Source organism: Megalobrama amblycephala, linkage group LG2, assembly GCF_018812025.1.
Source record: "Megalobrama amblycephala isolate DHTTF-2021 linkage group LG2, ASM1881202v1, whole genome shotgun sequence".
Lineage (NCBI taxonomy): Eukaryota > Metazoa > Chordata > Actinopteri > Cypriniformes > Xenocyprididae > Megalobrama > Megalobrama amblycephala.
This window is the reverse complement of record NC_063045.1, coordinates 38,300,157-38,325,652: the sequence shown is the minus strand read 5'-3', so window position 1 is coordinate 38,325,652 and position 25,496 is coordinate 38,300,157. Positions and strand designations below refer to the sequence as shown.

Here is a 25,496-nt window from a genome sequence, read left to right as displayed (position 1 = left end):
ACACACCTAGATATAATATGGAGGGAAAATTAATATCACCTCTGTGCCTCTATCTACACAGAGTGCTCTGTCAGCAAGTGGACCCCTAGAGAAGAGACACAGAGCTAGTTTAACCTCAGGGACCGATGCCGACCACACAGCGCTTTGCGCACGAGCTGCTGAAGTGTCAAAAACGATCTTGCAGCTGAAAGCGTGAGGCAGATGAATGAAGTGATGTTTTATTGTCTTTTTGCAGGCTCGCAGAAGCAGGAGGTGGTGTGTAAAAGACTGGATGACAATTCCGTGGTCCAAAACAGCTACTGTGACCCGGACAGCAAACCGCCAGGGAACCAGCGACCTTGTAACACCGAGCCTTGTCCTCCAGAGTGAGTATAGAAACTTTGAGATGTACTGATTGGGGAAAAAAACAACAACAAAAACAAAATTATATAATTATTATAACAGTTCAAAAAAGAAGATAATATTGTGATATATTTTACACATAATATTGTCTGTTTTTGCTCAGTTTTGCCAACAAATATTACCTATAACAGGCAGAGCAGAACTGTTGTGCATCTCCGAGCAACACACAGCGGTGTTTAATTTCTGAACGAATCCGCGTTTTGAGTGAATCAGTTGGGTGAATTCAGTGGCCCATTCATAAACAGAGCCATTTACTTAATTCCTCAGTGTATCAGCTGTTTGAACGAATCATTGGGGTAAACCAATAATTCAATGGCTCAATCATAAAGAGAGCCATTTACTTAAAGTCCCCCTGTGGTGAAAATCAAGTTTTCAATGTTGTTTATATATCTATGTGAATATGCATTAAGACAAACCTTGTGTAAATTCATAAATCATATCGTGTGTAATTAATTAGATTAAAAATTTTAATCGCTTGACAGCCCTAATAATTATACATTGCATAATTTAAGTATAGTCTATTTATAACCATTAAATCATATCCAGCTGGAAAACAAAACAAAAATACTGATTAAAAGTTTTTATTTATAATTTTATTTATTTATTGCAAAGGGAATTTTTTTTTTATGACAATTTGCACAATTTCCTTCTAAATTACTCTAAATTACTAAGGTCCCCAAAAATGTAATTCTTAGTACTGCAATAAAGTATTAAAATCCTTCTGCCAATTTTTTTTTTATTACATTTGTTTTTATTATAACAGTATCAAGAAAAATTCAGTACAGTGAATACTATCATCATATATACTTACAAATGTATTTTACAATTTTACTTTACAATGCAGATAATATACTTATTGCATCATGGCAATGACAATGAGATGTTTGCGCATTACATCATGTCTCGAACCCTAACACCTAACCCTAACCTAACAGTCTACATGTTGTTGCAAAGTTACTTATAGTTAGTAGAATGTCTAAATTGGACCATCAAAATAAAGTGTAAGCAAAATCTATTTTTTTAAAACCATTTTCCTTGTATATAAATATATAATTTCCCTAACATGCAGCTTATACTCTAGGTTTTGCTCTCTTTGTCAGCTTATAGAAAAATACAGAAATTTTATTCTGTTTTGAAGAGCCTTATCAAAATAGTACATAGCTGCCCAGCAATAGGCGCAAAGGGCCACAACCCATAATGTTTAATTTGTCTTCATAGCACCCCGGCCATAAAGAACTTCTTTGAAGACAGCTTAAAAACTAAGCAACATGATTTATTTCTTCATATGTTGCCTATTTTCATTTGGACTTTGATGCCAAAATCCTAAAGGCATCCAAAAAAAGTATGAGTGATCACCTGCGTTTAATTGTATTGGCTTGCAGAGTTTATGAACCCTCAAGGGACAGTATCCATAAACGTGTGTGGAGTATGCGTGTGTGTGGCGGCCAGACGCACTTAGTGCTCATTTTCAATGGGGCGAGCAGCTGAGCAAAGTTCACTTGTGTCTGCAAATTTTAAATTGGAAGGAGGAATTAAATGGTTTTGGCCTCTGCTGTCCTGCATCTTGCCAGTGGAGGGTTTAGTGAACCTGAACCCAAAGATGGGCATCGCTAATAACATCATCTAATATCTATTTCCATCTCCACCTGATGTCAGAGGAATGCAGTCTCCGGCCCAGAAAGGGTCGTAATGGTCATTTGAGAACACCCTGTTGTTTTTGGGGAGGTCATTTCTCTCTAATGATCTTGCAGATAATGACAGATTTTATTTCATTAATAATTTATTTTCAGCTTTAATTTTATTTTACTTGTAATGTTTCATAAGACACATCGTCCGTGGCTTTATCAGAGCATCGCCAAGAGAATGCAAACAAACCGCAAAAAACTTAATTCAGCCGTAACAAATGATAAAAAGAGACGGTTATATAAAATGTCTGTATTCCACAGCCCAGCTAAAGTGTAGGACTAATTTTGCCAAAAACTAAGACAAATTGAATGCAAATTTAGAATTGTTGTTGCCATTGTGTGGAGTTCACAGGCGTTGAACTGTAATAAAGTGTATTTGCAGGGTCCAAAAACCAATTGAGAGTACAAATATGGTTTTGGCGAGTAAATAAAATGGCGTTTCAGGCCATTTATGCCAGATGTTTCTCTTCTTGGTAATTTTAGGCCGCTATGTGGCAAGACATTATTTGCATTAAACCCCTGAATCTAATATATAAAAATCAAAATCAAGATCTTGATGGTTTTTTTCAAGGTTGCATTTCGCTGAGAGATTGTAAATGGAGCTGTGAGTGACAAAACAGTCACTGCAAAGGAATATCTGTTTATTTTATTGTGAAAAAAAAAATGTTTGGGGTTGGTAAGAATATAGTAAAAACAGTAATGATATGAAATATTTTTACAGTATAAAATAAATGTTTTCTATTTGGATATGAATGAAGCTGAATTTTCAGCATCGTTACTCCATTCTTCAGTGTCACATGATCCTTCAGATATCCATCTGACATGCTGATTTGCGCTTAAGAAACATTTCTTATTTTTATTTTTGTGAAAAGTGATTTTTCAGGATTTTTGATGAACAGAAGCTTAAAAAGAACAGCATTTTTTGAAATAGAAATCTTTTGTAACATTGTAAATGTCTTTACTGTCACTTCTGATCATTTTTTTTGTATTCTTGCTGAATAAAAGTATTAAAAGGTTAGTTCACCCAAAAGTGAAAATTAATTACTCACCCTTGTGTTCATCTTCGGAACACAAATGAAGATATTTTTAATGAAATCCGAGAGGTTTTTGTCCCTCCATCCAATGCAACTACCACTCTAAGGTCCAGAAAGGTAGGAAAAAGACATTAAAATTGAGGTTAAACGGTTAAACCACTGGAGTCACATGTAGTACTTTAATACTTCATCTGACTCCAGTGGTTTAACCTCAATTTTATGAAGCAACACAAGTGCTTTGTGCAAAAAAAAGAAAAAAAAAACAATTTACCACTTTATTTACAAAATAATATTATTGAAAGCATGTTTACGCAGCAGTCATCTGTCTCGTGAACACAAAACACATACTGTATGTCATTGTGCTCTCGTGAACACTCGAGCATGAGCGTTGCAGATCAATATTTCTGTAAGTAAAGTGGTAAATTCTGTTTTTTGCTCAAACAAAGGACTCACGTTGCTTCATAAAATTGAGGTTAAACCACTGAAGTTACATGGAGTACTTTAATGATGTCTTTCCTACCTTTCTGGACCTTGAAAGTAATAGTTGCATTGGATCACTGTGGAGGGACAGAAAGCTCTCAGATTTCATTAAAAATTTCTTCATTTGTGATGAACCGAAGATGAACGAAGGTCTTACGGATGTGGAACAACACGAGGGTGAGTAATTAATGACATAACTTTCATTTTTGGGTTAACTAACCCTTTAATTTCTTTAAAAAAAGAAGCCTAAAATCTTACAGACTCAAATTTTGAAGGGTAGCATGCATAAATATTTATGGATGGAGAAGTCCCATTTTTTGTGTCAAAAAGTTCATTTTGTACTCAGTATACTACTGTTTCAGGTGGTTTATTGGTGACTGGTCAGAATGTGGGAAAACCTGTGATGGAGGCATCCGAACACGTACAGTTTTGTGTATACGTAAAATTGGACCCACCGAGGAGGAGACCTTGCAGGACAGCCACTGTCTGACCCATCGACCAATTGAACAAGAGTCCTGCAACAATCAGTCCTGCCCACCCCAGTGGGTGACGCTGGATTGGTCTGAGGTGACTTGATGTGCTCTTCATGTATTTGTATTTCCTCTAGAATTCCTGATAATATTCTTGCAAAATTGTTTTCATATTGTGTTGTGTTTTTGTCTATAGTGTACTCCAAAGTGTGGCCCTGGCTTCAAGCATCGCATCGTTCTATGTAAAAGTAGTGACCTGACCAAAACCTTCCCACCAGCCCTCTGTTCGGACCATAACAAACCTCCAGTACGTATTCGCTGCAGCCTTGGTCGTTGTCCACCGCCACGCTGGATCCCAGGAGAATGGGGACAGGTAAGATGATTTTCTTCAGGATTCTTTGAATAGAAAGTTCAAAAGAACAGCATTTATTTGCAATAGAAATCTTTTGAAACATTGTAAATGTCTTTACTGCCACTTCTGATCAATTTATTGCATCCTTGTTTAACCCTCTGGGGTCGACGAACACACTGGCACGTTTTGGTGGATTTTTTTTTCACGTATCATCGAAATCGACTTAAAATACTCTGACATTTATGGTCATACAGATAAAAGCAATACATCATTTGAAACTGTAAAGGTGTACTTTTATGTGTCCACTTGCAATCAAAACGAAACATTGTGATTCTCTGTTTATGTAATCTTTATAAAAAGGAGAGAGAGATGTCATTCGTTCTCAAGTTCATTATCCACTAATGTGAATACGCCTATGGACAGTGCGTGCTATTCATACGGTAAAGATCTAAGGCGGTCCATGCAAATAGAGTCAATGTCCATATCAACTCGATAAAATGCATCAAGTTTCATCAGTTTCATTTACTTTTGCAATGCGGTGAGAAATAATCCTGGAAGAATTTACCTCCGAAGAAGAGTTTCGTTTTGAAGAGTGACTTGATCCAGCGTATTTAACAGGTGAGCTATTTATTCTTATTTACATTAGTAAACATGATATTCTTTTTACATAAATATGTACATATTGACAAGTTTGGCTTTTCCCAAATTGCTATACCAACAGAGATGAGTGAACTCGACTGAAATATGTTTAAATATAAAGTTTCTTTGTTATAAACAATGTACTAAACTATAGGATGAACTATATTCTCTGTAATGTAACGTAAATATGATATGTAATATGTTATAAAAGTAATATAAACGTTTAGGCAAGATGTCATTGGCCTGTTTTGGATAGTTTATGAAGTGTTTGCTGTAAAATACTGCCTCATTAATGAAGCATTTGTTCGCAAATTTTTGCTCAGATGTAGTTTTTGAATGTGTTAAATATATTATATAAAATATAACATACAAATTTTGTTCATGTACTGTCCAATAATACAGGACATTACAAAAATCATGTTTTCTGTTAAGTGGACATTATATAATTGTTAATACCATAGTTGGTATGATCCTGTTATCAGCATGCTCACCCATGTTTGCTTTATTTTTTTATTTTTTTATTTTTTAGATGTGAGAATGACAGTGACTAGATACCGGCCCTCATGAACCTGGACCACAAACTCTCACTCTTGACTCTTCTCAAACTGTTTTTATTTTTATTTTATTTCTGAGGATGTTGTCTCAGTTCTGCTTAGGCTGCCAGGGCAAATACAAAGGTCACAGAGTCAAATGGACAAGTTTGAGCATCAGTGAGCTGTACAGCTACATTGTACTGAAATTCTATATGATTATGGTGAAGGTGAGCTCACTGACTGGAAGCAGGGAAGTTTTTTTTTTCCTCCAGCAACATCAAACACCTTGCAAATGCCAGGTATGTGATGTGCACTTATATATTTGAACATGATTTGTTTCTAGGTATGACTGTGTACTCAAAATGTGCCTTTGACCCTCATTTATATTTGGATTATATTGTCAACTATATTCTAAATAAACTACAAACAATATATATATATATATATATATATATATTTCTCTTGTCCTCACATTCTTTCTTGTAGTTCCCTCTCAGTCACATTCCTCACTAAAAGGCTCATTAGGGGGCGGGCTTAATCTCCTCAGGTGTGAATGACATCATTATTCATGATCATTCACGCCCACACACATATAGCCTTTGTAAACAAAAAGTGTCTTACAAAATTTAAATCAATGTATTGTTTTATGTGAATGAGTGGACAGGATGATTTTCACATCGTTTTGAAGACACAACTCTAGGCTACAAGATCCATTTCTCAAAAGTCTTGTGAACAAATATTTAGTATGTGGCTTATTTCAGTGACTTAATTATTTTGTTTTCAATAACCACACATAAATGTTATTTTCTCAAAAATACAAACGTATATACATGTTGCTCACATATTATTGTAGCCCTATTTGTGCTGAATACAGTATAATCAGACTTTAGCCATTAATATGTTTATAAGCAGCTGATAAAGCACAAATGTCAGGGCATGTCAACACTTCTCCAGGGCTCAAAAATATGGGGTTAGAAATGTTGCATTATTCCAAATAAAAAGATTGAGATTCACAAATAAATGTAAAGAGACTAACAAAAAATTTATTTTGCACCACTGAAAGGAACTGTATTCTATGGGCGCTGTATTTTTTAAAACACCCCATTTCCAAAAGATTATTGGAGTTTAAGGCTTCTTTGTATTTCCATCAGGATCAATGAATCAGGATAAACTCAGAGTTATACACAAATTATGATCATTCACAGATCCCGAGCATCATGATCAAGTAACACCCTCTCTACACTGGACGCAAGCAGCGCGACACAGTATGTCAAAAGCAAACAGTAGACTATCCATTATATATTATCAGTGATACTGTCTACACAGGACGTGACGCAGCGCAACACGATGATTCACCCACAGTAAACAGATGCCACTTCTACTTCTGAAGTACAGCATGCACTTGCTCTTATTTACACAAAGGTCAAATGATTTGCACATTCGCTTTGACTCGTGAGCCTTTCACAGGGTAGACACAATGTAAGACATGACACAACTGCTGGTTTTGCCTTTTATAGCATAATTGCCGTGACAAATATAGGAAATAATATCATGTATAATACCAAATATGAGCCCAGTTAACCTCAGTGATGTAACAGTACGAGCCTCAGCATCACTGCAGCTGTACTCGGGTTTTGTGAGTGGATAATGCAAATACAAATCTTGCAATACTGAAAAATACATCATTGCATTTATTTTGGATGCTGTAGGTAACTTTTACAATCAAAAACTGATTCATATGAAATATTATTTGTGTGGTCAAGTGTTTTAACCGATAGATAAATATGCATATCACTTGTCTACTTAGGCATTTCATGATTAAATGAATAATATCTCAAGCATAGCATCACATATGCAACAACCTGTCACACGTTCAAAAAGAACCCACCTATATTTTCTCTACAAGCAATGGGAATCATAATACATGTATTTAATGTTTAAAATACTATTTATAATGCTCTATAGATTATTAAATCCACGGAGCTGCTCATGTGCATTATGATTGAAGAAGTGGGAAATGCTGTTGGCTGTTGTGTTGAGCTCTTTTTTTTAATTTGCAAATTTCATTTTATTTATTTGTGAATTTTATAAATTTTGTGAAACTCTTTACATTTGTGCATCTTAATCTATTTGTGAATTTTATTATTTTTTGTGAATATCTATTTACAGGTATATGGAATAATGCAACATTTCTAATGGCATACAAAACACCCTTAGACCCCAGAGGGTAAAAAAAAAAAACAACAACCGTAAAATCTTACTGAGGCCAAACTTTTGAACTGTAGTGTATATGCTATACATCTGAATCAGAAAAGTAAGTGCTCTTCTCTGCTGAAAAATCCAGCTAAAACCAGCCTAAGCTGGTTGGCTGGTTTAAGATGGAAGTAGCTGGTTTTAGCTGGTCTTCCAGCCCCCCAGTCTCCTAGCAAACCAAAACCAGCTATGACTAGGCTGGGAGACCAGCTAAAACCAGCCTGACTAGGTTATTTTTCAACCCCTCCCCTCCAATCATCTGGCCTTATTCTGGTATGTAATGCCCACTTTTCACAATCCAATCGATTCAATAGAATTAAGTACCATCCTACTTTTTTTTCTCTCATTGAATATTGTTTCACTCCACTCATCTCATATCATGGAAGTAAAATATTTAAAAATACAAGCAAATTCAGCATTGTAGCTATATAAGTATTTCAAGTGTAGTTATGATTTAGAACAAATAAAGAAAATCAGTTAAAATTTTTGGACCAGGAATTGCTGTGCAATACATCTGAAAAGACAATGGATGAGGAAAGACTGTTTTAATGTAGCATGAAAAAGACCATGTGTTTAGTTGACGTCAACAGAAGTTACACTCGCATGATAAACTAGGGCCTCTGGAAAGCCAGTGACGTGTGTTTCCGTGAGTGACAGCGAGTATAACAGCCCAAGAGTGTGTAAGTGGAGGTAATATCATCCAGATTGTTTGAAGTTTATCTCTGCAGTAGACAAGGTTTTCTGTCAGTGCCAAGAATATGTTTTTAAAAAGACAAAACATATTACTCTCAGACGGTCCTGTGGTTTCTCTCTTGTAAATAAGGATAACTGTTGTGGCTCGTAGTAAAACTTAAAAAAAAAAAAAACTCATAAACAAAAAAATACCTACTGTACCTCTTTACAGGTAGTATTCCATAAGAAGAAAAATGCAGAGCAGAATATGACCTTACACATCAGGAATTAATTGAAAAGAAGAGGTTGAAAAATAGAAGGTCACATGACTTCAACATTACCATCGTTAAGCTTCCAACGACTCTTTTAGTCTATTTAAAAGTTGGCTAGAGCGTAAATAAGAACACAACGAGACTGTGAAAGCGACTAGTGAGTAGATGAGTTTACTTCTTCGGCTGATTATTTTTAATGTCCCAGACAACCTCTGTTGTCCCATTTAGCCTCTTGTTTGGAACTGCCTTTTACAAGACAAGTAAAAGCTTTTAAAAAATCACAAGGTATTACTGATGTATTTTATATCATAAATAAAACATGAACATATCTTGAGCTTGTGACCTTATTTCAGACATTTAACCAAAAACCCATTAAACCCAACAACAACAAAAAAACACTGACTTCCAGACAATGGAAATGGATGTGCTAAAATAATAACTCATTTCTGGGTTTTGGGCTACAAAAATATGTCATTACTGCTATACACTATATGAAGGCTTAGTGACAAAGGCTTAGAGTCAAAACATGAGTGAAAAGATGAAAAATACATATGATTTATTTATTTATTTATTTATTTATTTGGGGTGTAACGGTACACCGTTTTACTCCAATTCGTTGTTGAAATGTAATCATTTCTACACAGCGGCTGTCATTTTCACAACAGATTTATTTAAACATACAGTCAAACCAAAATTTATTCAGACACCTTGAACATTTAATTCATTAATACAATTTATTCATTATAGTTTAAAAAAATGGTAATAAAATATTGACAATATCTCTAGAGTTAAACTGTGTCAGAAAAAAAGAGTTAAAACTAATCTTAATTATGTCAGATAACACTTAGGCAAAACATGGTCAGGTCAAAGTGTCTGAACAATTTTTGGTTCCAAATTTTTATCAATCTTACTGGTAGTCCACTGTATGAAGAATTTTTCATTAAATAATCAAGACATCACTAACAGGTTAAGTAATATATAATGAATATATAGGCTAATACAGTGCATACTGTATATTAAGCGAAAGAGTTAATTTCTCTAGTGAACTAACAAGTTGTGGACACTGATTGGCTTTTCAGAGGTAAATGCTATGTAACATATTGTTTACAAGCTGTTATTGTGATGTCTTTCTGCCGTTGAAACACTGATTGAGCGATTACATGAGATATGACCGTTTCAGTAAGTTGTACTATCTTTCAACATACCTTCAGGTGTTCATTCATGTTTATTCTGTAACTAGTATTAAAGAGGAACAGATGATCACGTTCATTTGCGCTCGCGTTGCCGGTTGAACTGAGGCTCCTTATACAGTGATCTGTCATGCCACATCAAAGCGCATCAAAACGGCATTTTCTGTTTAAATTTCGTGATTTCGTGGACAGAATTTGAAAGATGACAGTTTGTTTCTTATCGAAAGTAACAAAACGCAGAGCTTATTGCGATTATTGGTGGTTAATAGTGGTTAGGCTACAATGCTATATTTGTCATGTACTGATTTCGTCTTATCCACCTGTCTTTGTCCGTTGTCGTAATTCACCGGGAAACTGTTCCCAAACAGGAGACCTTAATGTTGCAACGTAATGCATTCGGTACACACGTGCACCATACTGAAAGCCCTGTACCGAAACGGTTCGGTACGAATACATGTACCGTTAATATAACCGTAGTATACACTATATTGGCAAAAGTTTTGGGACACCTGCCTTTACGTGCACATGAACTTTAATGACATCCCATTCTTAATCAGTGGGGTTTAATGTGGAGTTGGCCCACCCTTTGCAGCTATAACAGCCTCAACTCTTCTGGGAAGGCTTTCCACAAGGCTTAGGAGTGTGTTTATGGGATTTTTTGACCATTCTTCTAGAAGCGCATTTGTGAGGTCAGGCAGCGATGTTGGCGAGAAGGCCTGGCTCGCAGTCTCCGCTCTAAATCATCCCAAAGGTGTTCTATCGGGTTGAGGTCAGGACTCTGTGCAGGCCAGTCAAGTTCCTCCACACCAAACTTGCTCATCCATGTCTTTATGGACTTTGCTTTGTGCACTGGTGCGCAGTCATGTTGGAACAGGAAGGGGCCATCCCCAAATTGTTCCCACAAAGTTGGGAGCATGAAATTGTCCAAAATGGCTTGGTATGCTGAAGCATTAAGAGTTCCTTTCAATGGAACTAACCCCTGAAAAACAACCCCACACCATAATCCCCCTTCCACCAAACTTTACACTTGGCACAATGCAGTCAGGCAAGTACCATTCTCCTGGCAACCACCAAACCCAGACTGGTCCATCGGATTGCCAGACAGAGAAGCGTGATTCGTCACTCCAGAGAACACGTTTCCAATGCTCTAGAGTCCAGTGGCGCCAGTGGCGGCCATCCGACACTTTGCATTACACTTGGTGATGTAAGGCTTGGATGCAGCTGCTCGGCCATGGAAACACATTCCATGAAGCTCTCTCTCTCTCTTTCTTGAGCTGATCTGAGGGCCACACGAAATTTGGAGGTCTCTAACTATTGATTCTGTTGAAAGTTGGTGACTTCTGCACACTGTGCGCCTCAGCATGCGTTGACCCCGCTCTGTGATTTTACGTGGCCTACCACTTCGTGGCTGAGTTGCTGTTGTTCCCAATTGCTTCCATTTTGTTATAATACCACTAACAGTTGACCATGGAATATTTAGTAGTGAGGAAATTTCACAAATGGACTTATTGCACAGGTGGCAACCTATCACGGTACCACGCTTGAATTCAGTGAGCTCCTGAGAGCGACCCATTCTTTCACAAATGTTTGTAGAAGTAGTCTGCATGACTAGGTGCTTGATTTTATACACCTATGGCCATGGAAGTGATTGAAACACCTGAATTCAATGATTTGGAGGGGTGTCCCAATACTTTTAGCAATATAGTGTGTGTGTGTGTGTGTGTGTGTGTGTGTGTGTGTGTGTGTGTGTGTGTGTGTGTGTGTGTGTGTGTGTGTGTGATTTTATGATTATAGTGAAAATAAAAACAAAAGAATAGTATTATGACTACCAATAGATTCAAATGTTTAATCATGATTAATCACACATATACCGTGAAATTAAGCATACACCATCTGTCTTTTTTAACATGTTTATTTTGTCATCGTTTGTTATATCCAGTAAACAATTTGATTGCAATACAAAACTGTATTTTCTGCAAGCTTTTTTCAAGGTAAATTTATATGTATTTCCAAAAAAGGACACTTACAGACTCCAAAAGGACACCAAATAACAATTTTATAAGGAGTCCATATAATTCATAAATGTATGCACTCCAAAGAAAAAAAACACCTACGAAAAAATGTATGTGTACAGTGCAACAACAAAGAGCTTGTTAATAGCTTTTTATTATTTGTTTACATTTTAGACCATATGGAGATGCCAAAAAATAAATAAATAAACACCCTAAAGCAACAGCCTTGACCTGACTGCATTTACCTATTACAGTACACGGATCCATTCAGAATTACTAAACATAGCAACATACACATGACAGATAAAAACATTATTCTGAATGTGTGTGGAAACAATGTACTGAATGTACTGAAATGTGTCTGTGCATAAATACAATGTGTGATCAGTGCATCGAGAGTGTACATACACAATTTGTTTGCGCAACTATATAACAGACTCATGCGTGCTTACTGTGCGACTCTAATAATATAATGTAATATAATATAATATACTTGCAAATAGCATCAACATTGGTTTCAAGTAAAAAAAAAGAAAAGAGAAAAAATTGCACACATCTCCTACAGTACAAGCAACAATTAAGATTACAAGAGCAACAATAATTTAATGATCTGAAAAATATCAAATGAACAAAAGTCCAGATTCAACCAACTTCCCGAATGAAGTGACAGCTACTGTAGTACGAGTTTCGCGCCATCCCATGATTTCTGCAATGAATTGGGACTCTCATAATGGAGTGGCTGTTGAAGGGAGCCTTGGGCCAAAAGGTCACAGGTTCAAATCCCACTTAAGTCCTTCACTGACATATCCCATCTGTCAGGGGCTCGTGCTCTGTTTAATATAGAGGGGATGAAATGGAAAGGCTGCTGGAAACTCATCTGAGATGTCCACACTCCAAGTCCCATGAGGTGTCCTTCACTGTGGGTCTTACACGTGTTTATGACTAAATCCACAACAGATCCTTGTCTTGGCATGCATCGACAGTGTTTCTGTGGCATTCACACTAGGCACTGCAGCAGAGTGACTAATGAGCTAAATTTGTGTATTGTATTGGGTTGCTAGGTAACTCTTTGATTTTTTCCATTGAATCACTGTACTACATCATGAAGACTACTGGAATACATCTCAGTTTCACTTCAGACAGTTGTAATTTACTCCCTCCAGCAATGTCGAGAGCTCTAATGTAGAACAGCTGACAGTAGTCAGAGATACAATTAAACTATTACAATGACATTCCGCAAGTAGCTCTCGGTCCTTAGTTTTGGAGCAATAATTTTGGCCAGAATTCACAAGCGTGCCATGGACCGTCTGACATACACCACATGCAAAAATGCCTTAAAATCAGTTACACCAGTCTAATTGGTTAGCTTCTTCGCAATGGACTCAATATGCACACTAAAATCTCAGCACTACAGAAGCTTCCGTTACATTATTCTCCCATAGCAAACTTTGGTATAGCAAACTGTTTATCACAACTAACTCTATTAGAATATAGAATATTATATATATTAGTAACTATAGCAAACATAATGTTTTAGTATATTAAAGCATTTAGTGAAGCATTAAATATCTTTAGCATAAAGGTGGATTTTAAAATATTGCTTTGTCCTGTTGTGGGACACTTCCCTGTAAGATTACTTTTATTTCTTTTTATTTTTTCCTTTCATTTGTGTATTTTTCTCACAATTTCCACACACTGCACTGGTAGTTGTGTTGTCTATTGAGGCTAACTGTGTAAGTGATCGTGCATAAAGTCCATTTAAAGAAGTCAGCGTGTTTTTATGATTACAAGGAAATAGTAGCTACATTTCTTGAGAGTTTGAGAGATTGTTTTTTTTTTTTTTTTAAACTTGGTATTAAGTAAAAGAGCACCCTTGAGCACTTCAGAATTACATCTCATTTCAGATTTGATACCACTAAACACAACGTAAATAAAAGTCTTACTCATTGTGGCAAAGTGGCTTGAATTATATTAACCTTAATTTTGCTTGTTATTCATACATCACACCTTATATTTCATCTCAAATATGCTCTTCACAAATATGTCTTTAAGGTAACCAAGTACAGTAACTTGCTTTTGAGTCGGACTGTTGTGGTGTAAGTTAATTGGGCTTTTTTTCCAAAAAATATTATTTTCACAAAACAACTATTAAAATGGTTTATTTCATCATCATGGTTTTAAACGTAATTATTCATATTCATCTGAGGATTTTCATGCTTTAATAATTGAAAGTCTGGGTCTGGGACAAAAGTAAAACAATAAAATCCTATAATTAAAAGTAGTTTGCAAGAGAGTAAAATAAATCTATAAGGCATGGTAAGTAAGTTTCCATTTTTTAACTTAAACTTCTTATAACAAAAAAGTTGATATCAACAACAGGGTTAAAGAAACTGCTTGTAAAGTTATGAGAAGCCATATCATTTTTACATTCAGGTTACCATTGCCATCATCAAACACTCACATAAATTTGAAAACAATGTTAAATTCATCTTTAGCAAATCTCAAAATCAATATATCAATCTTTCATACTGTACATTATAATGTAATAAAATATAATACAATTCAGTTGTATTGTACCATTTACGACATTTTGATAAAAAAAAAATATTTCGACAAAATACAGAATTTTAATATGATCCATTTATCGGTTATAAATGATCAGCGTACAGTTATGAGATGGATTACAGGCTGAGCTTATTTCTTATTGTGTGTTCTTTACAGTGCTCTGCTCAGTGTGGACTTGGGCAGCAGATGCGGACGGTTCAGTGTCTGTCATATACAGGACAGCCCTCCGTCGAATGTCCAGACTCGCTACGGCCCAACACCATGCAGCAGTGTGAAAGCAAGTGTGACGCTACACCCATCTCCAGTGGCGACGGTAAATTAATCAGCCTTCTGCTAATCCCATGAAAGAGCAGTGATGATGACTTTCGTATGAGCTGCATCTGGCTTTGATCATAGTGTTGACATTTATAAAGTATGTGGCCTCTGTGTTCAATTTTGAATTAACAAAGGATTATATTGTTCTATTCTTGCCCGTTATTAACTACCTCTGTTTGGAATAGAGGCAGGACACTATTTAGGCAATCCTGGATTCAATAAAAGCCATGACCCTCGCAAGATGGATCCCTATTTGGATTCCTTCACAGGGGAAGCAGCGTTAGATTATCTCTCCTAATGGACCCTAATGGGATTAGTTGCATCCTAATCAACAGCAGTGATGGAATGTCTACTTTCATTGTCATCAGCCATGGCAGTTTAAAGACTCTAATAAGAATCACAATTGTGATAGGGCCAGTTAGTGCACAGCCACACTACTCCAGATGGCCGTCTGCCTGTGCTGTGAATCAGGTCGCTCTCTTTTTACGCTGTAATTACCATAAGAGGTTTGTGTCCAGGCCCTGAGTCATGGCCTCTTTTAAGGGAGAGTTTTGGCCTTCATGCAAAGGAAGTCTATTAGTTTTCCAGTGCTACAGGGTCATGCAAGATTCTGTCCTTCTCTAGAGATGGTCTTATTATTGGGAGATACCATCCTCCACTACTCTACCAGAAGGAAAATTCATAACGGTCAACTTGGATCATGTATGCCTTGATAACTAATCACATTACAACCTTGACTTCACTGAATTTCTGTCAGAGTTATGCGACATTCAGTTACTGAAATTAATGAGAAGGGTCGAAACTGTCAGTGACTTAAACAGCAATTCTGTCAGGTATAAACTCTAAAAATAGGTCAATCCAAAATAAATGTTTAAAGGTGCCCTAGATTCAAAATTTGAATTTACCTTGGCATAGCTGAATAACAAGAGTTCAGTACATGGAAAAGACATACATTGAGTTTCAAAATCCATTGCTTTCTCTTTCTTATGTAAATCTCATTTGTTTAAAAGACTTCCGGAAAACATGCGGATCTCAACATAACACCGACTGTTACGTAACAGTCGGGGTGTACGCCCAAATATTTGCATATGTCAGCCCATGTTCCCAACATTATGAAAGGCATTAGACAAGGTCAGCCAGTAACATCTGGATCTGCACAGGTGAATCAACAGACTAGGTAAGCAAGCAAGAACAACAGCGAAAATGGCAGATGGAGCAATAATAACTGACATGATCCATGATAACATGATATTTTTAGTGATATTTATAAATTGTCTTTCTAAATGTTTCGTTGGCATGTTGCTAATGTACTGTTAAATGAGGTTAAAGTTACCATTGTTTCTTACTGAATTCACGGAGACAAGAGCCGTCGCTATTTTCATTTTTAAACACTTGCAGTCTGTATAATTCATAAACACATCTTCATTCTTTATAAATCTCTCCAACAGTGTAGCATTAGCCGTTAGCCACGGAGCACAGCCTCAAATTCATAGAGAATCAAATATAAACATCAAAATAAATACTTTACTCACATAATTCGAAGCATGCATACAGCATGCATGACGAACATCTTGTAAAGATCCATTTGAGGGTTATATTAGCTGTGTGAACTTTGTAAATGTGCTGTAATATAATCGAGAGCTCATGTGGCAGGGAGCATGCAAATTAAAGGGACGGTGCGCTGACAAAATCAGTGCATAGTTAATGATGCCCCAAAATAGGCAGTTAAAAAAATTAATTTAAAAAAATCTATTGGGTATTTTGAGCTGAAACTTCAGACACATTCAGGGGACACCTTAGACTTATATAACATCTTGTGAAAAAGCATTCTTGGGCACCTTTAATGGGAAGCATGTTGAATATTAGCAGATAGGCTGTCAATACATTAAATAAGCTCTTTTCCAACAAAAGCAGTTTATTCAGCATAGTGAAGCCTCTCCTCCATTGACAACCATTTAAAATACAGCCACTTTTTTTTTTTTTTTGCTAAACTTGGAGCTTTTTGCCCTGCCTCCCACAGAATAACCGGCTGTCCTTCATATTCAGTTCTCAAGCATGTTTATTTTATATTACAGACACAACCTCAAGCAATCGCAGAAGTACTATGATAAAATGCACACACACTAATGTCAACATATCAGTTAGCCTACTAACTTTGCACAGTCCAAGGCAATTATACCCTAAATGATTAGCCTGCTAGTTTACATGCTGCTATTAGTCTGCCAGCTTAGTACTCAGTTAACAGATTAGCCTGATACCTCAGCATACCAACAATTATCATTCTAGCTTAGCATAAATGGAATTTGCTACATTATCATTACCGAATTTACTATTCATAGCTACCTCTGCTAGAAAGGGATAACTGGAAAGGCTAATTAGATTTCAAGAAGAAGATAGTTATAACATGATACATTTTCGAGACTACCTATTGGGGTACTAGAGGGATGAAATCTTGCACAACAAAAATTACTTACTGGAAATTTATCATGTTGCATCTGATTAGGACACCATCTAACATAAGGTTGGAATAGACAGGAAATGAACATTAGCACAGGCCAAGTTGTAAAACATCCTGCTGAAACTGTACCATCATTCGTTGACAGGACAGTGAGATTTATATGGCCCGCTAAATATCATCCATGTGAAGAGATGACAAATTCTGATTCTTTCCATTGGGGCTGTATTTCACAAGTGTATTAAAACTTAAGCCGTTCACCCCCTGGACCGATTACCGCCTGGATTCACAGAGACATCTGAAATATGACTCGTATTCTAAGAATCCAAAGGTTGTCCTCAGAGGAAATGCAAACATGCTTTTCATTAAATGATAGGCAAGCCCATATTACTCAGCATTTTAAAGTGATAGGTAATCCAAATTAATAGTCTGTCATTATTTACTTGCCTCCATGTCGTTCTAAACCCATTTGTATTTTTTCTTCCATGGAACTCGAATGGTGAATGCTTGAAGAATTATCCTGTCTACTTTGAAAAGATTCTGAGTGAATAGCAACATAAATTGCAGTCTATTTCTCACACAAATCTATCATTTGGCATTCCAACGCATTCCGAGACTGTTCTTGTATGGAGTACTTTTATGATACCTGTATTCTGGTTTTGGAGCTTAACAGTCCCAACTCAAATTCATCTTTTGTGTTCCACTGAAGTTATACAAGTTTGGAAAGACATGAGGGTGACAGACTTTTAATTTTGGAGTGAATCATCCCTTTAACACGTCTTCAAGTTTCCCCTTTGTTGTTCCCCAGCATCGACCGCTTTACTCACTCCTTCTCGTATTCTCCTTTCTCATTCCACCTTTTTTCTCTTCCCTTAGAGTGCAAAGACGTAAATAAGGTGGCATATTGCCCATTGGTGCTGAAGTTCAAGTTCTGCAGTCGTGCGTACTTCAGGCAGATGTGCTGCAAGACGTGCCAAGGACACTGACCCTGCGGAGAGAAGCAGTGAAAGATGCTGCAACAAGTAAAGAGAGAGAACTGGCAGAGACAAAAGCAGACCAGTGTTGGAGGAGTCAACACTGGGCATGGAGAAGGAAGTCTCTCTTTCTTTCTCTTCAACACACTCATAACTGCTTTTAGCCCTGTGGAACCCAAACCACTGCTCAGCACTGCGCTGACACCTGTTTTATTTTCACTTCTGTGAAGTGGGAATGTATAAAATAATCATTATTGTTGTTATTTTTATAATAATAATAATAATAATTGCTAATGGTTATTATTATTATCGATGTCTTTCTGTTGTTATAATCCAAAGTGCTGGACACAATGCTCACAGAAGTAGCACGGCAGAGGTTTACTTCAAGGCGCCCATCTACAGGACTTCGGGATGTTGGTATATCCCTCAGTCTCACATACACACTCCTCCCATGGTTCTGTTGGCAACACTGCATTCAGAAGCATTCGAATCAATAATGATTGCTTGCACTCGCAGCATCAGAGCAATTGGAAGTCATTTGTTTTCAATAAGAGTTGGCGATTTGACGCAACGTGAGCATCGGAGACTGATGGTGTTGTGAAAAAGTACCACAACCAACAACGGGAGTGCAAACGCTGCCATTCATGTGATCTGCCACCTGATACAGTTGTATGCAGCAGTCCAATAGGAAAGTTTCCAAGCAATGGACAGTACAGCGTCTTGGTGAACACAACATGAACTCCTCTTCACGGTATAAAAATGTTCACATTTTCCACCGAAACGATACTTTCCACCCCTAAAAACAAATCTCCATTAGCTCCTGGAGGGCTACCTTTCTGCAGACTTCAGTTCCAACCAAGCTCCAACATGCCTGCCTGTAATTTTAACTAAACCCTGCAGGATGGTAGCCCTCAACAAGCAGGGTTGGCTACCCCTGATAGAGATTGAATTGATGTTTGATTTCAGAAGTATAGAAAAGGAGTGTCCAATCCTGCTCCCTCCTGGAAGGCCACTCTCCTACAGAGTTTAGCTCCAACCTGCCCAATACACTTATCTCGAAGGTTCTAGTAATCCTGAATTCTTCAAATAGCTGGTTCAGGTGTGTTTAATTGAGGCAGGAGCTAAACTCTGCAGGACGGTGGCCCTCCATGAATAGGACTGGACACTACTGGTATCGATGGTTAGAGCCTGTGTTGGTCAGCTTGAACCGTTTCTTTTTGTGGTTGGATGGAGTTAGATATGCATGTGGTTTTATTGAAATTAATAACCTGGAACTTCTATGTACATTGACAGACACTTTTATCCAGAGTGACTTACATTGCATTCAATGTAACTCTTGACCTCAGAGCTGTTAGTGGCAGGCTCTACCAGTTGAGGAGCTTCTAAACTTGACAGCCCTAGTTGTTACACTTTTGATAATAACTTTCTAAAATAACATTGAGACCCAAGGGCCAAAGACAAACAGGGTAGTGCTATTGGGTGCTTTGGTGCTGAATTTGGGCAGAAGAAACCTCAATTAGAGCTTTAGAGTCCAGATGTTCAGTTGTGTTAGCCACCTGTTTGACTGAGCTGAATCACATGACCACAGGCCAAAGAATTCCACCATTGTCTGACACTCGAACAAGGCCTGAAAATCAGATCAGTTCCAAAGGGACATATCTATTATTGTGTCTCTAGAATTATTGTGGACACCAGAGAGACATTAATTGCAATTGTGATGTGATTCTGCTTTGTGGATCCGTATTTTGCTTTAAATTCTGGGGTTCTGACATCTATGCGTCTGTTCCGGGGCCTGGCGTGTTCCAGACGCAGTCATTTTCACATAAAATGCGTGCTGCAGCCACAGTCTACCACATTATCGGCAGTATGCACAGACAATTCATCAACACGGGGATGATTTGCTTGGCGATCTCCAGGTCTGTGACGCTGATGCATTAGTAAAGTTAAGTGAAGGGCCAGTGCCTGGGTAACCTGCCAGATCCTGCAGGTCCGGTTTGCCATCGACTACCTCCAAAACACCCCCTCTTCCTCCTTCCCTGAGATCGCAGTGCGTTTAGCCCACACTCTGAAACCCTCCACACTCAATGGTGCTTTTCTTCCCTCAGTGGAGGACTGTTTGTTCCACTGCCCTTCTTCCGTTCATCTTTTGAGTGGGCGGCTCTACTGGCCCCATGGTGCTATAAGACCTTGATGCATTCTGGGTATGTGGTCTAAGCAACTGACAGAAAACCAAGAATACTTTAGCTCTGTTCCAAATTCTAGTAAGCTTCCTACATAGACAGGCTTTTTAAAGCATCATAGGTATGTTCCTGATGTGAAAGCTGTTCCAAAAAGTAAGCAGTTCCTTTTTATTACACTTTTTCATATTTCCTTTGCAAAGGCAATCCCAGAATGCACTGTGTTGATCTCAGTGTGTAAAATATTCTAGATTGCAGACTAAGTGAAAAATACTGAAGAATATGAAAAATATATAAAAATACGATTTAACCCAGTACTCATGTACTGTGCATTTTTATGCTTGTTGGACTATTACGCATTAACTTAGCAACATGTTAACATGACTGACCACTGGAATCAATTTTGAGTCAAGTTTCCTGTGCACTTTACGAATTCTATTTGCGTGGCATGTAGAGTTGTTGTCTACATAGAGCGTTCCAAATCAATCAGTCAATAGGTTCTATTCCTGTTAGTACTAGAGCAATGCAAGATCACATGCTAAGTATGCTAAATATGTTCAGCAGGACCATATGTGCATGTTGGGCAAGTGTTTACTTAAGCATACTTACGTAAGTCATGTTTCTTGACATAAAAATCAGCTGGCTATGTAAGACAGAGACAGAAAAGCAGCTCGCTAAGTTTTGGAACAGAGCTTTTGCATATTTTTTGTTCCGACTTTCCTTCCTTTCTGTCCTTTTACCTCACACTGGTTTATGTTCATATGTAAACATTCCACCAACTACATGTTGCATTTTTCCATCATCCATGTCTGAGTGACTTTACCCTGCTCTCTTAGCCAAGGGAACATCAAATTATAGAGCATTGGGGGGCCTCAATTTTAGATCTCATCTTTGTTATGAGACACAGTTGACCTATGGGACAGTTTTGTTTTTAATCATACAACCATTTTACTTTTGCTGCTGCTACTCTTTTGTAGCCACAAACAACATTAATTGGTTATGTATTGTTTTGAAATGTTTAAACTGGGATTATTCAAGAGTGAACCTTGAACTGCAGAAGTAGGCCCAACATGCTGATCATCCTGATTTTGTGCTTTGTAAAATCCTAAGGCTTGAAGTACAAGTTTACTGGCTTTGGGACACGGACTCTCAATAAGACACTCAATGAAACTGGTACTGATCGCTGTGAACTTGTGTCTTTGAATGTCACATTGTTTAACCTGTACCTATAGAAGAGAGTTTTGCATTTTTGTGAATAGTTGCTTACATTTTATATTCAGTATTATTAATGTTGGTACACTGTTACTAATTTTTTTTTCTTTTTTTTTCTTTTTTCATTTGTAAATTATATGCTAATTTATTGCCATGTGTCACTTGTCTTATGTATGTTTCACTGCATGCAAACTGAAATCTAGTCTAGTGAAAACGATGCAGTGGAATAACACCCTTCACGATCTTGTTTTAGTCTTGGTAAAATGTGAGTTGAATGTTTATTTTTTGCTACTAGGGCGCTCTAAAAAAAAGTATGTCAGAATGCTTTTGTGTGAGTCAGTGAGTTTGAGTGTGTGTATGTTGGTATGGTATTACTGCACTGTTTCTCATGGGCCAGTGCTCACAGAAATAATAATAATAATAATAAAAATAAATAATGGTAAATGGTGTCAAAGGGTAAGCAAAAAATATATATTAACTTTAACATTCTCAGTCCTTTGGCTTGTACCCTTGGTGAATCCTACAATATGTAATGGATCCTGAATAAAATGACTTTAAAAGGGTTGCATTTGCTTAGATGTTCTTTCCTGTGGTCTCCCACAAATGCCTAGTAATTCTAAATGAGTTTACTGCCTAAGAACAACAGGCTCATTCATTAAAGGGTTAGTTCACCCAAAAAGGAAAATTCTGTCACCATTTACTCACCCTCATGTTGTTCCAAACCCAAATTGTTTTCTTTCTGCCGCTGATCACACAAGAAGATGTTGCAGAATGTCCAGTGTTCTGAATCTTTAAAGAAAGGTTTAGTAAAGTCAGTAAAGTAGTCTACTTCTGAATGGCAATCAGTGGATAAAGCCACTTTTGTCCGCATAGTATGTAGTTAAGGTAACTACCTGCTAACAGGGTCATGCTAACAAGCCAAATCTTGACCACCTTATTTTCTTCTCAGTGCTTCATGGGATTGTATGCTTGCTGCTGAGCAATTTGCTGCGATTTCACTTCCAGCGACTGATTGGTAGATCTCTCTCATTAGGATCATGGGTTGTGCAGTTCTTCGCTGGAAATTCGGTTATCAAATAGTCATCAAAGTCATTAACATTTTTGAAATTTGTTTCATGCAAAAGAAAATGTAATATGCAAAATATGCTGCATGTATGACATGCCTAAGTGCCCTAAAATTGAGGCATATACATTTCTTATATTTTTTTTTTCACTGCTGAACTGTTTCAACCTCAGGGGTGGGAAACTTGAGGTCCACTGTCCTGCAGGGTTTAGCTCCATTCCTAATCAATCATATAATGTAATTTATGGTACAACTTTATAACAATTATATTACAATTTGCACAATTTTTTAACTTACTCTGTACAGGGGCCAGGAGGGCCTATAAGGATTTTCTCTAAAGCCCCGGGTATATTTCACTTTCCATGCCCAGACGTGCCATGCGCGCATCTTTCAAAGTACACTCAACTGTGCATGCGCGTGGATGACCGAGTTCGACAAATGCGCAGTACAACTTTTTTCTATACTCTACCAGACACTGGAGGACAGCACTGAGTCGTGTCATCAACGGAACATTCGCTGGGCATGAACAAGAATCTAAAACGATGGAGAAGGATATGCTTCTAAGTTTACTCGTCTTGGAATAAGTTTCTCTTTCCACACTCTTCTTCGTCGACTGCACGCTGTGCGAATTGCCACCTTGTGGACTCTTCTTTCTTGCTTGCTTGCGCATGCGCTGTTGCACATGCACCGTCCGCACAGTCTCGAAATTTGGGCTGCACGCGGACGGGGTGTGCGGCCGGGCACGAACACGGATGTCCGTGGCCCAAGTATACCCGGGGCTTAAAGGTTTGGTTTACCCAAAAATGAAAATAATGTAATTTATTACTCACCCTCAAGTCGTTCTACACTCGTAAGGCCTTCGTTCATCTTCGGAACACAAATTAACCCTTAAATGCATACCTCGGGTCTTTAGTGACCCGGGACATCATTCACTACCCTCCTCCTCGTTCATTTTTTAAAGTTAGACATCAACCTTCTTGGTATTCCTCAATCAATTCATTATAAAGAATATAACAAGAAAAAAATCCTAAAATTATAATCTTTTTGTATTCATTTTTTGTAAAAATTGTATAGGGTCGCAAACGACCCGAGGTGTGTATAAATATATTTTTTCTGCACAACAATAATTGAATCTTAGATGACGGAATAAGTGCAATTCACCTTTATTCCACAAGGTGGCAATGTCTGATACACAATGCTGAAGTGATGACTCATTTAAACAGAAAACGAAATAATAAGAGAAACATGAAATGGCTCAGCAATTTACTGCAGAACAAGTACTGAACGCAATCAAATATGACTGTAACTGTTATTGGATGAAATCTGGTGAAGCTGTAAGCGATCGAAATATTGATTTTGAAGATGTTTGAAAATTATATAGTTTTGAGAATACATTTGAGATCGCGAATGGGCTCATATTCGTGACCTCAAACATAAAACTAACCTATTATTTGCTGAATTTACTGGGAAATGAGCTCTGACGAGGACAGTGATGATGGCATAAAACATATGCTCAAATGGAGCCCTTTCAAGCTCCAAAAGGTAACAAAATATGCTTTATTTTATTCTTCTGTAATTGTCACTCTAATATCAGAGGAGTTTATATTATCGCGTCAAGTAGAGATCCTTCTGTGTTAGATATAGATGCGGGTCGATAAAGACCCGAATATGTAAGAATGATTGGCGAAACAGTCATGCATTTAAGGGTTAAGTTATTTTGATTAAATCCGATGGCTCAGTGAGGCCTGCATAGCCAGCAATGACATTTCCTCTCTCAAGATCCATAAAGGTACTAAAAACATATTTAAATCAGTTCACGTGAGTTCAGTGGTTCTACCTTAATATTATAAAGCGACGAGAATACTTTTTGTGTGCCAAAAAAACTAAATAATGACTGTTCAACAATATAGTGATGGGCGATTTCAAAACACTGCTTCTGAGCTTTACGAATCGAATCAGTGACTCGGAGCGTCATTATTTTCATTATTTTGTCATTATTTTGTTTTTCTGGCACACAAAAAGTATTCTCGTCACTTTATAATATTAAGTTAGAACCACTGAACTCACATGAACTGATTTAAATATGTTTTTAATACTTTTATGGATCTTGAGAGAGGAAATTGTCATTGCTTTGAATGCAGGCCTCACTGAGCCATCGGATTTAATCAAAATATCTTAATTTGTGTTCCGAGGATGAATGAAGGTCTTATGGGTGTAGAACGACATGAGGGTGAGTAATAAATTATGTTATTTTCATTTTTGGGTGAACTAACCCTTTAAGGAGGAACGAGATTCTCAGGAACAAGATTTCTATGCCCCCCCAACACCCATAACCCGCTCCTCAACTGTCACCCCGGAATGCACAATATTGCAATGACCAGTACAGGGGGCCCAGTTTACCTTGAGACACCATTCATTGTCAATACTGTGGATAATCCTTTTTTATTACCCTAATAGGGCAATGTAGCTCAAGGGATACAGACTTTTCAAAATAACAGCATGATCAACATTTGAGTAAATTTTCTATTTCAACATCTTAAAGGTGATAGAGAGGATTTTTTCGTCGCCTGAGAATCCAAAGACTGTTAGTGAGTTTTTGAAATGAGCGCATGCGTAAGAACAACCCCCCTCCTTCACTGCTCATTTCAAAGGAACGCCTCCCAAAACGCGTCCACGAGTATTGGAACACGAGTGTTTACCACCGGCATTCGCTGTGTCGTGTTAGTGGATTCATTATGTCA

General features: G+C 37.4%; 1 protein-coding gene and 1 long non-coding RNA gene across 2 annotated transcripts in view; one reads left to right on the top strand and one right to left on the bottom strand.

The window, feature by feature from the left end:
• adamts6 (ADAM metallopeptidase with thrombospondin type 1 motif, 6) overlaps positions 1–22,255 on the top strand; it is a 105,209-nt gene extending 82,954 nt beyond the window's left edge. Inside the window, exons 22-26 of the mRNA XM_048174709.1 lie at positions 236–365; positions 3,964–4,168; positions 4,268–4,444; positions 14,716–14,872; positions 18,206–22,255. Coding sequence (XP_048030666.1) covers positions 236–365; positions 3,964–4,168; positions 4,268–4,444; positions 14,716–14,872; positions 18,206–18,315 — 779 coding nt within the window. The 3' untranslated portion in view covers positions 18,316–22,255. The remainder of the gene's footprint in view (positions 1–235; positions 366–3,963; positions 4,169–4,267; positions 4,445–14,715; positions 14,873–18,205) is intronic.
• Positions 255–23,575, bottom strand: LOC125257969. Its single transcript, XR_007182487.1, has 4 exons — positions 22,586–23,575; positions 22,398–22,481; positions 4,374–4,467; positions 255–390 (listed from the first exon to the last, which is right to left on the bottom strand). It is a non-coding gene; the product is annotated as an uncharacterized LOC125257969 (long non-coding RNA).
• Positions 23,576–25,496: the final 1,921 nt, after the last annotated feature.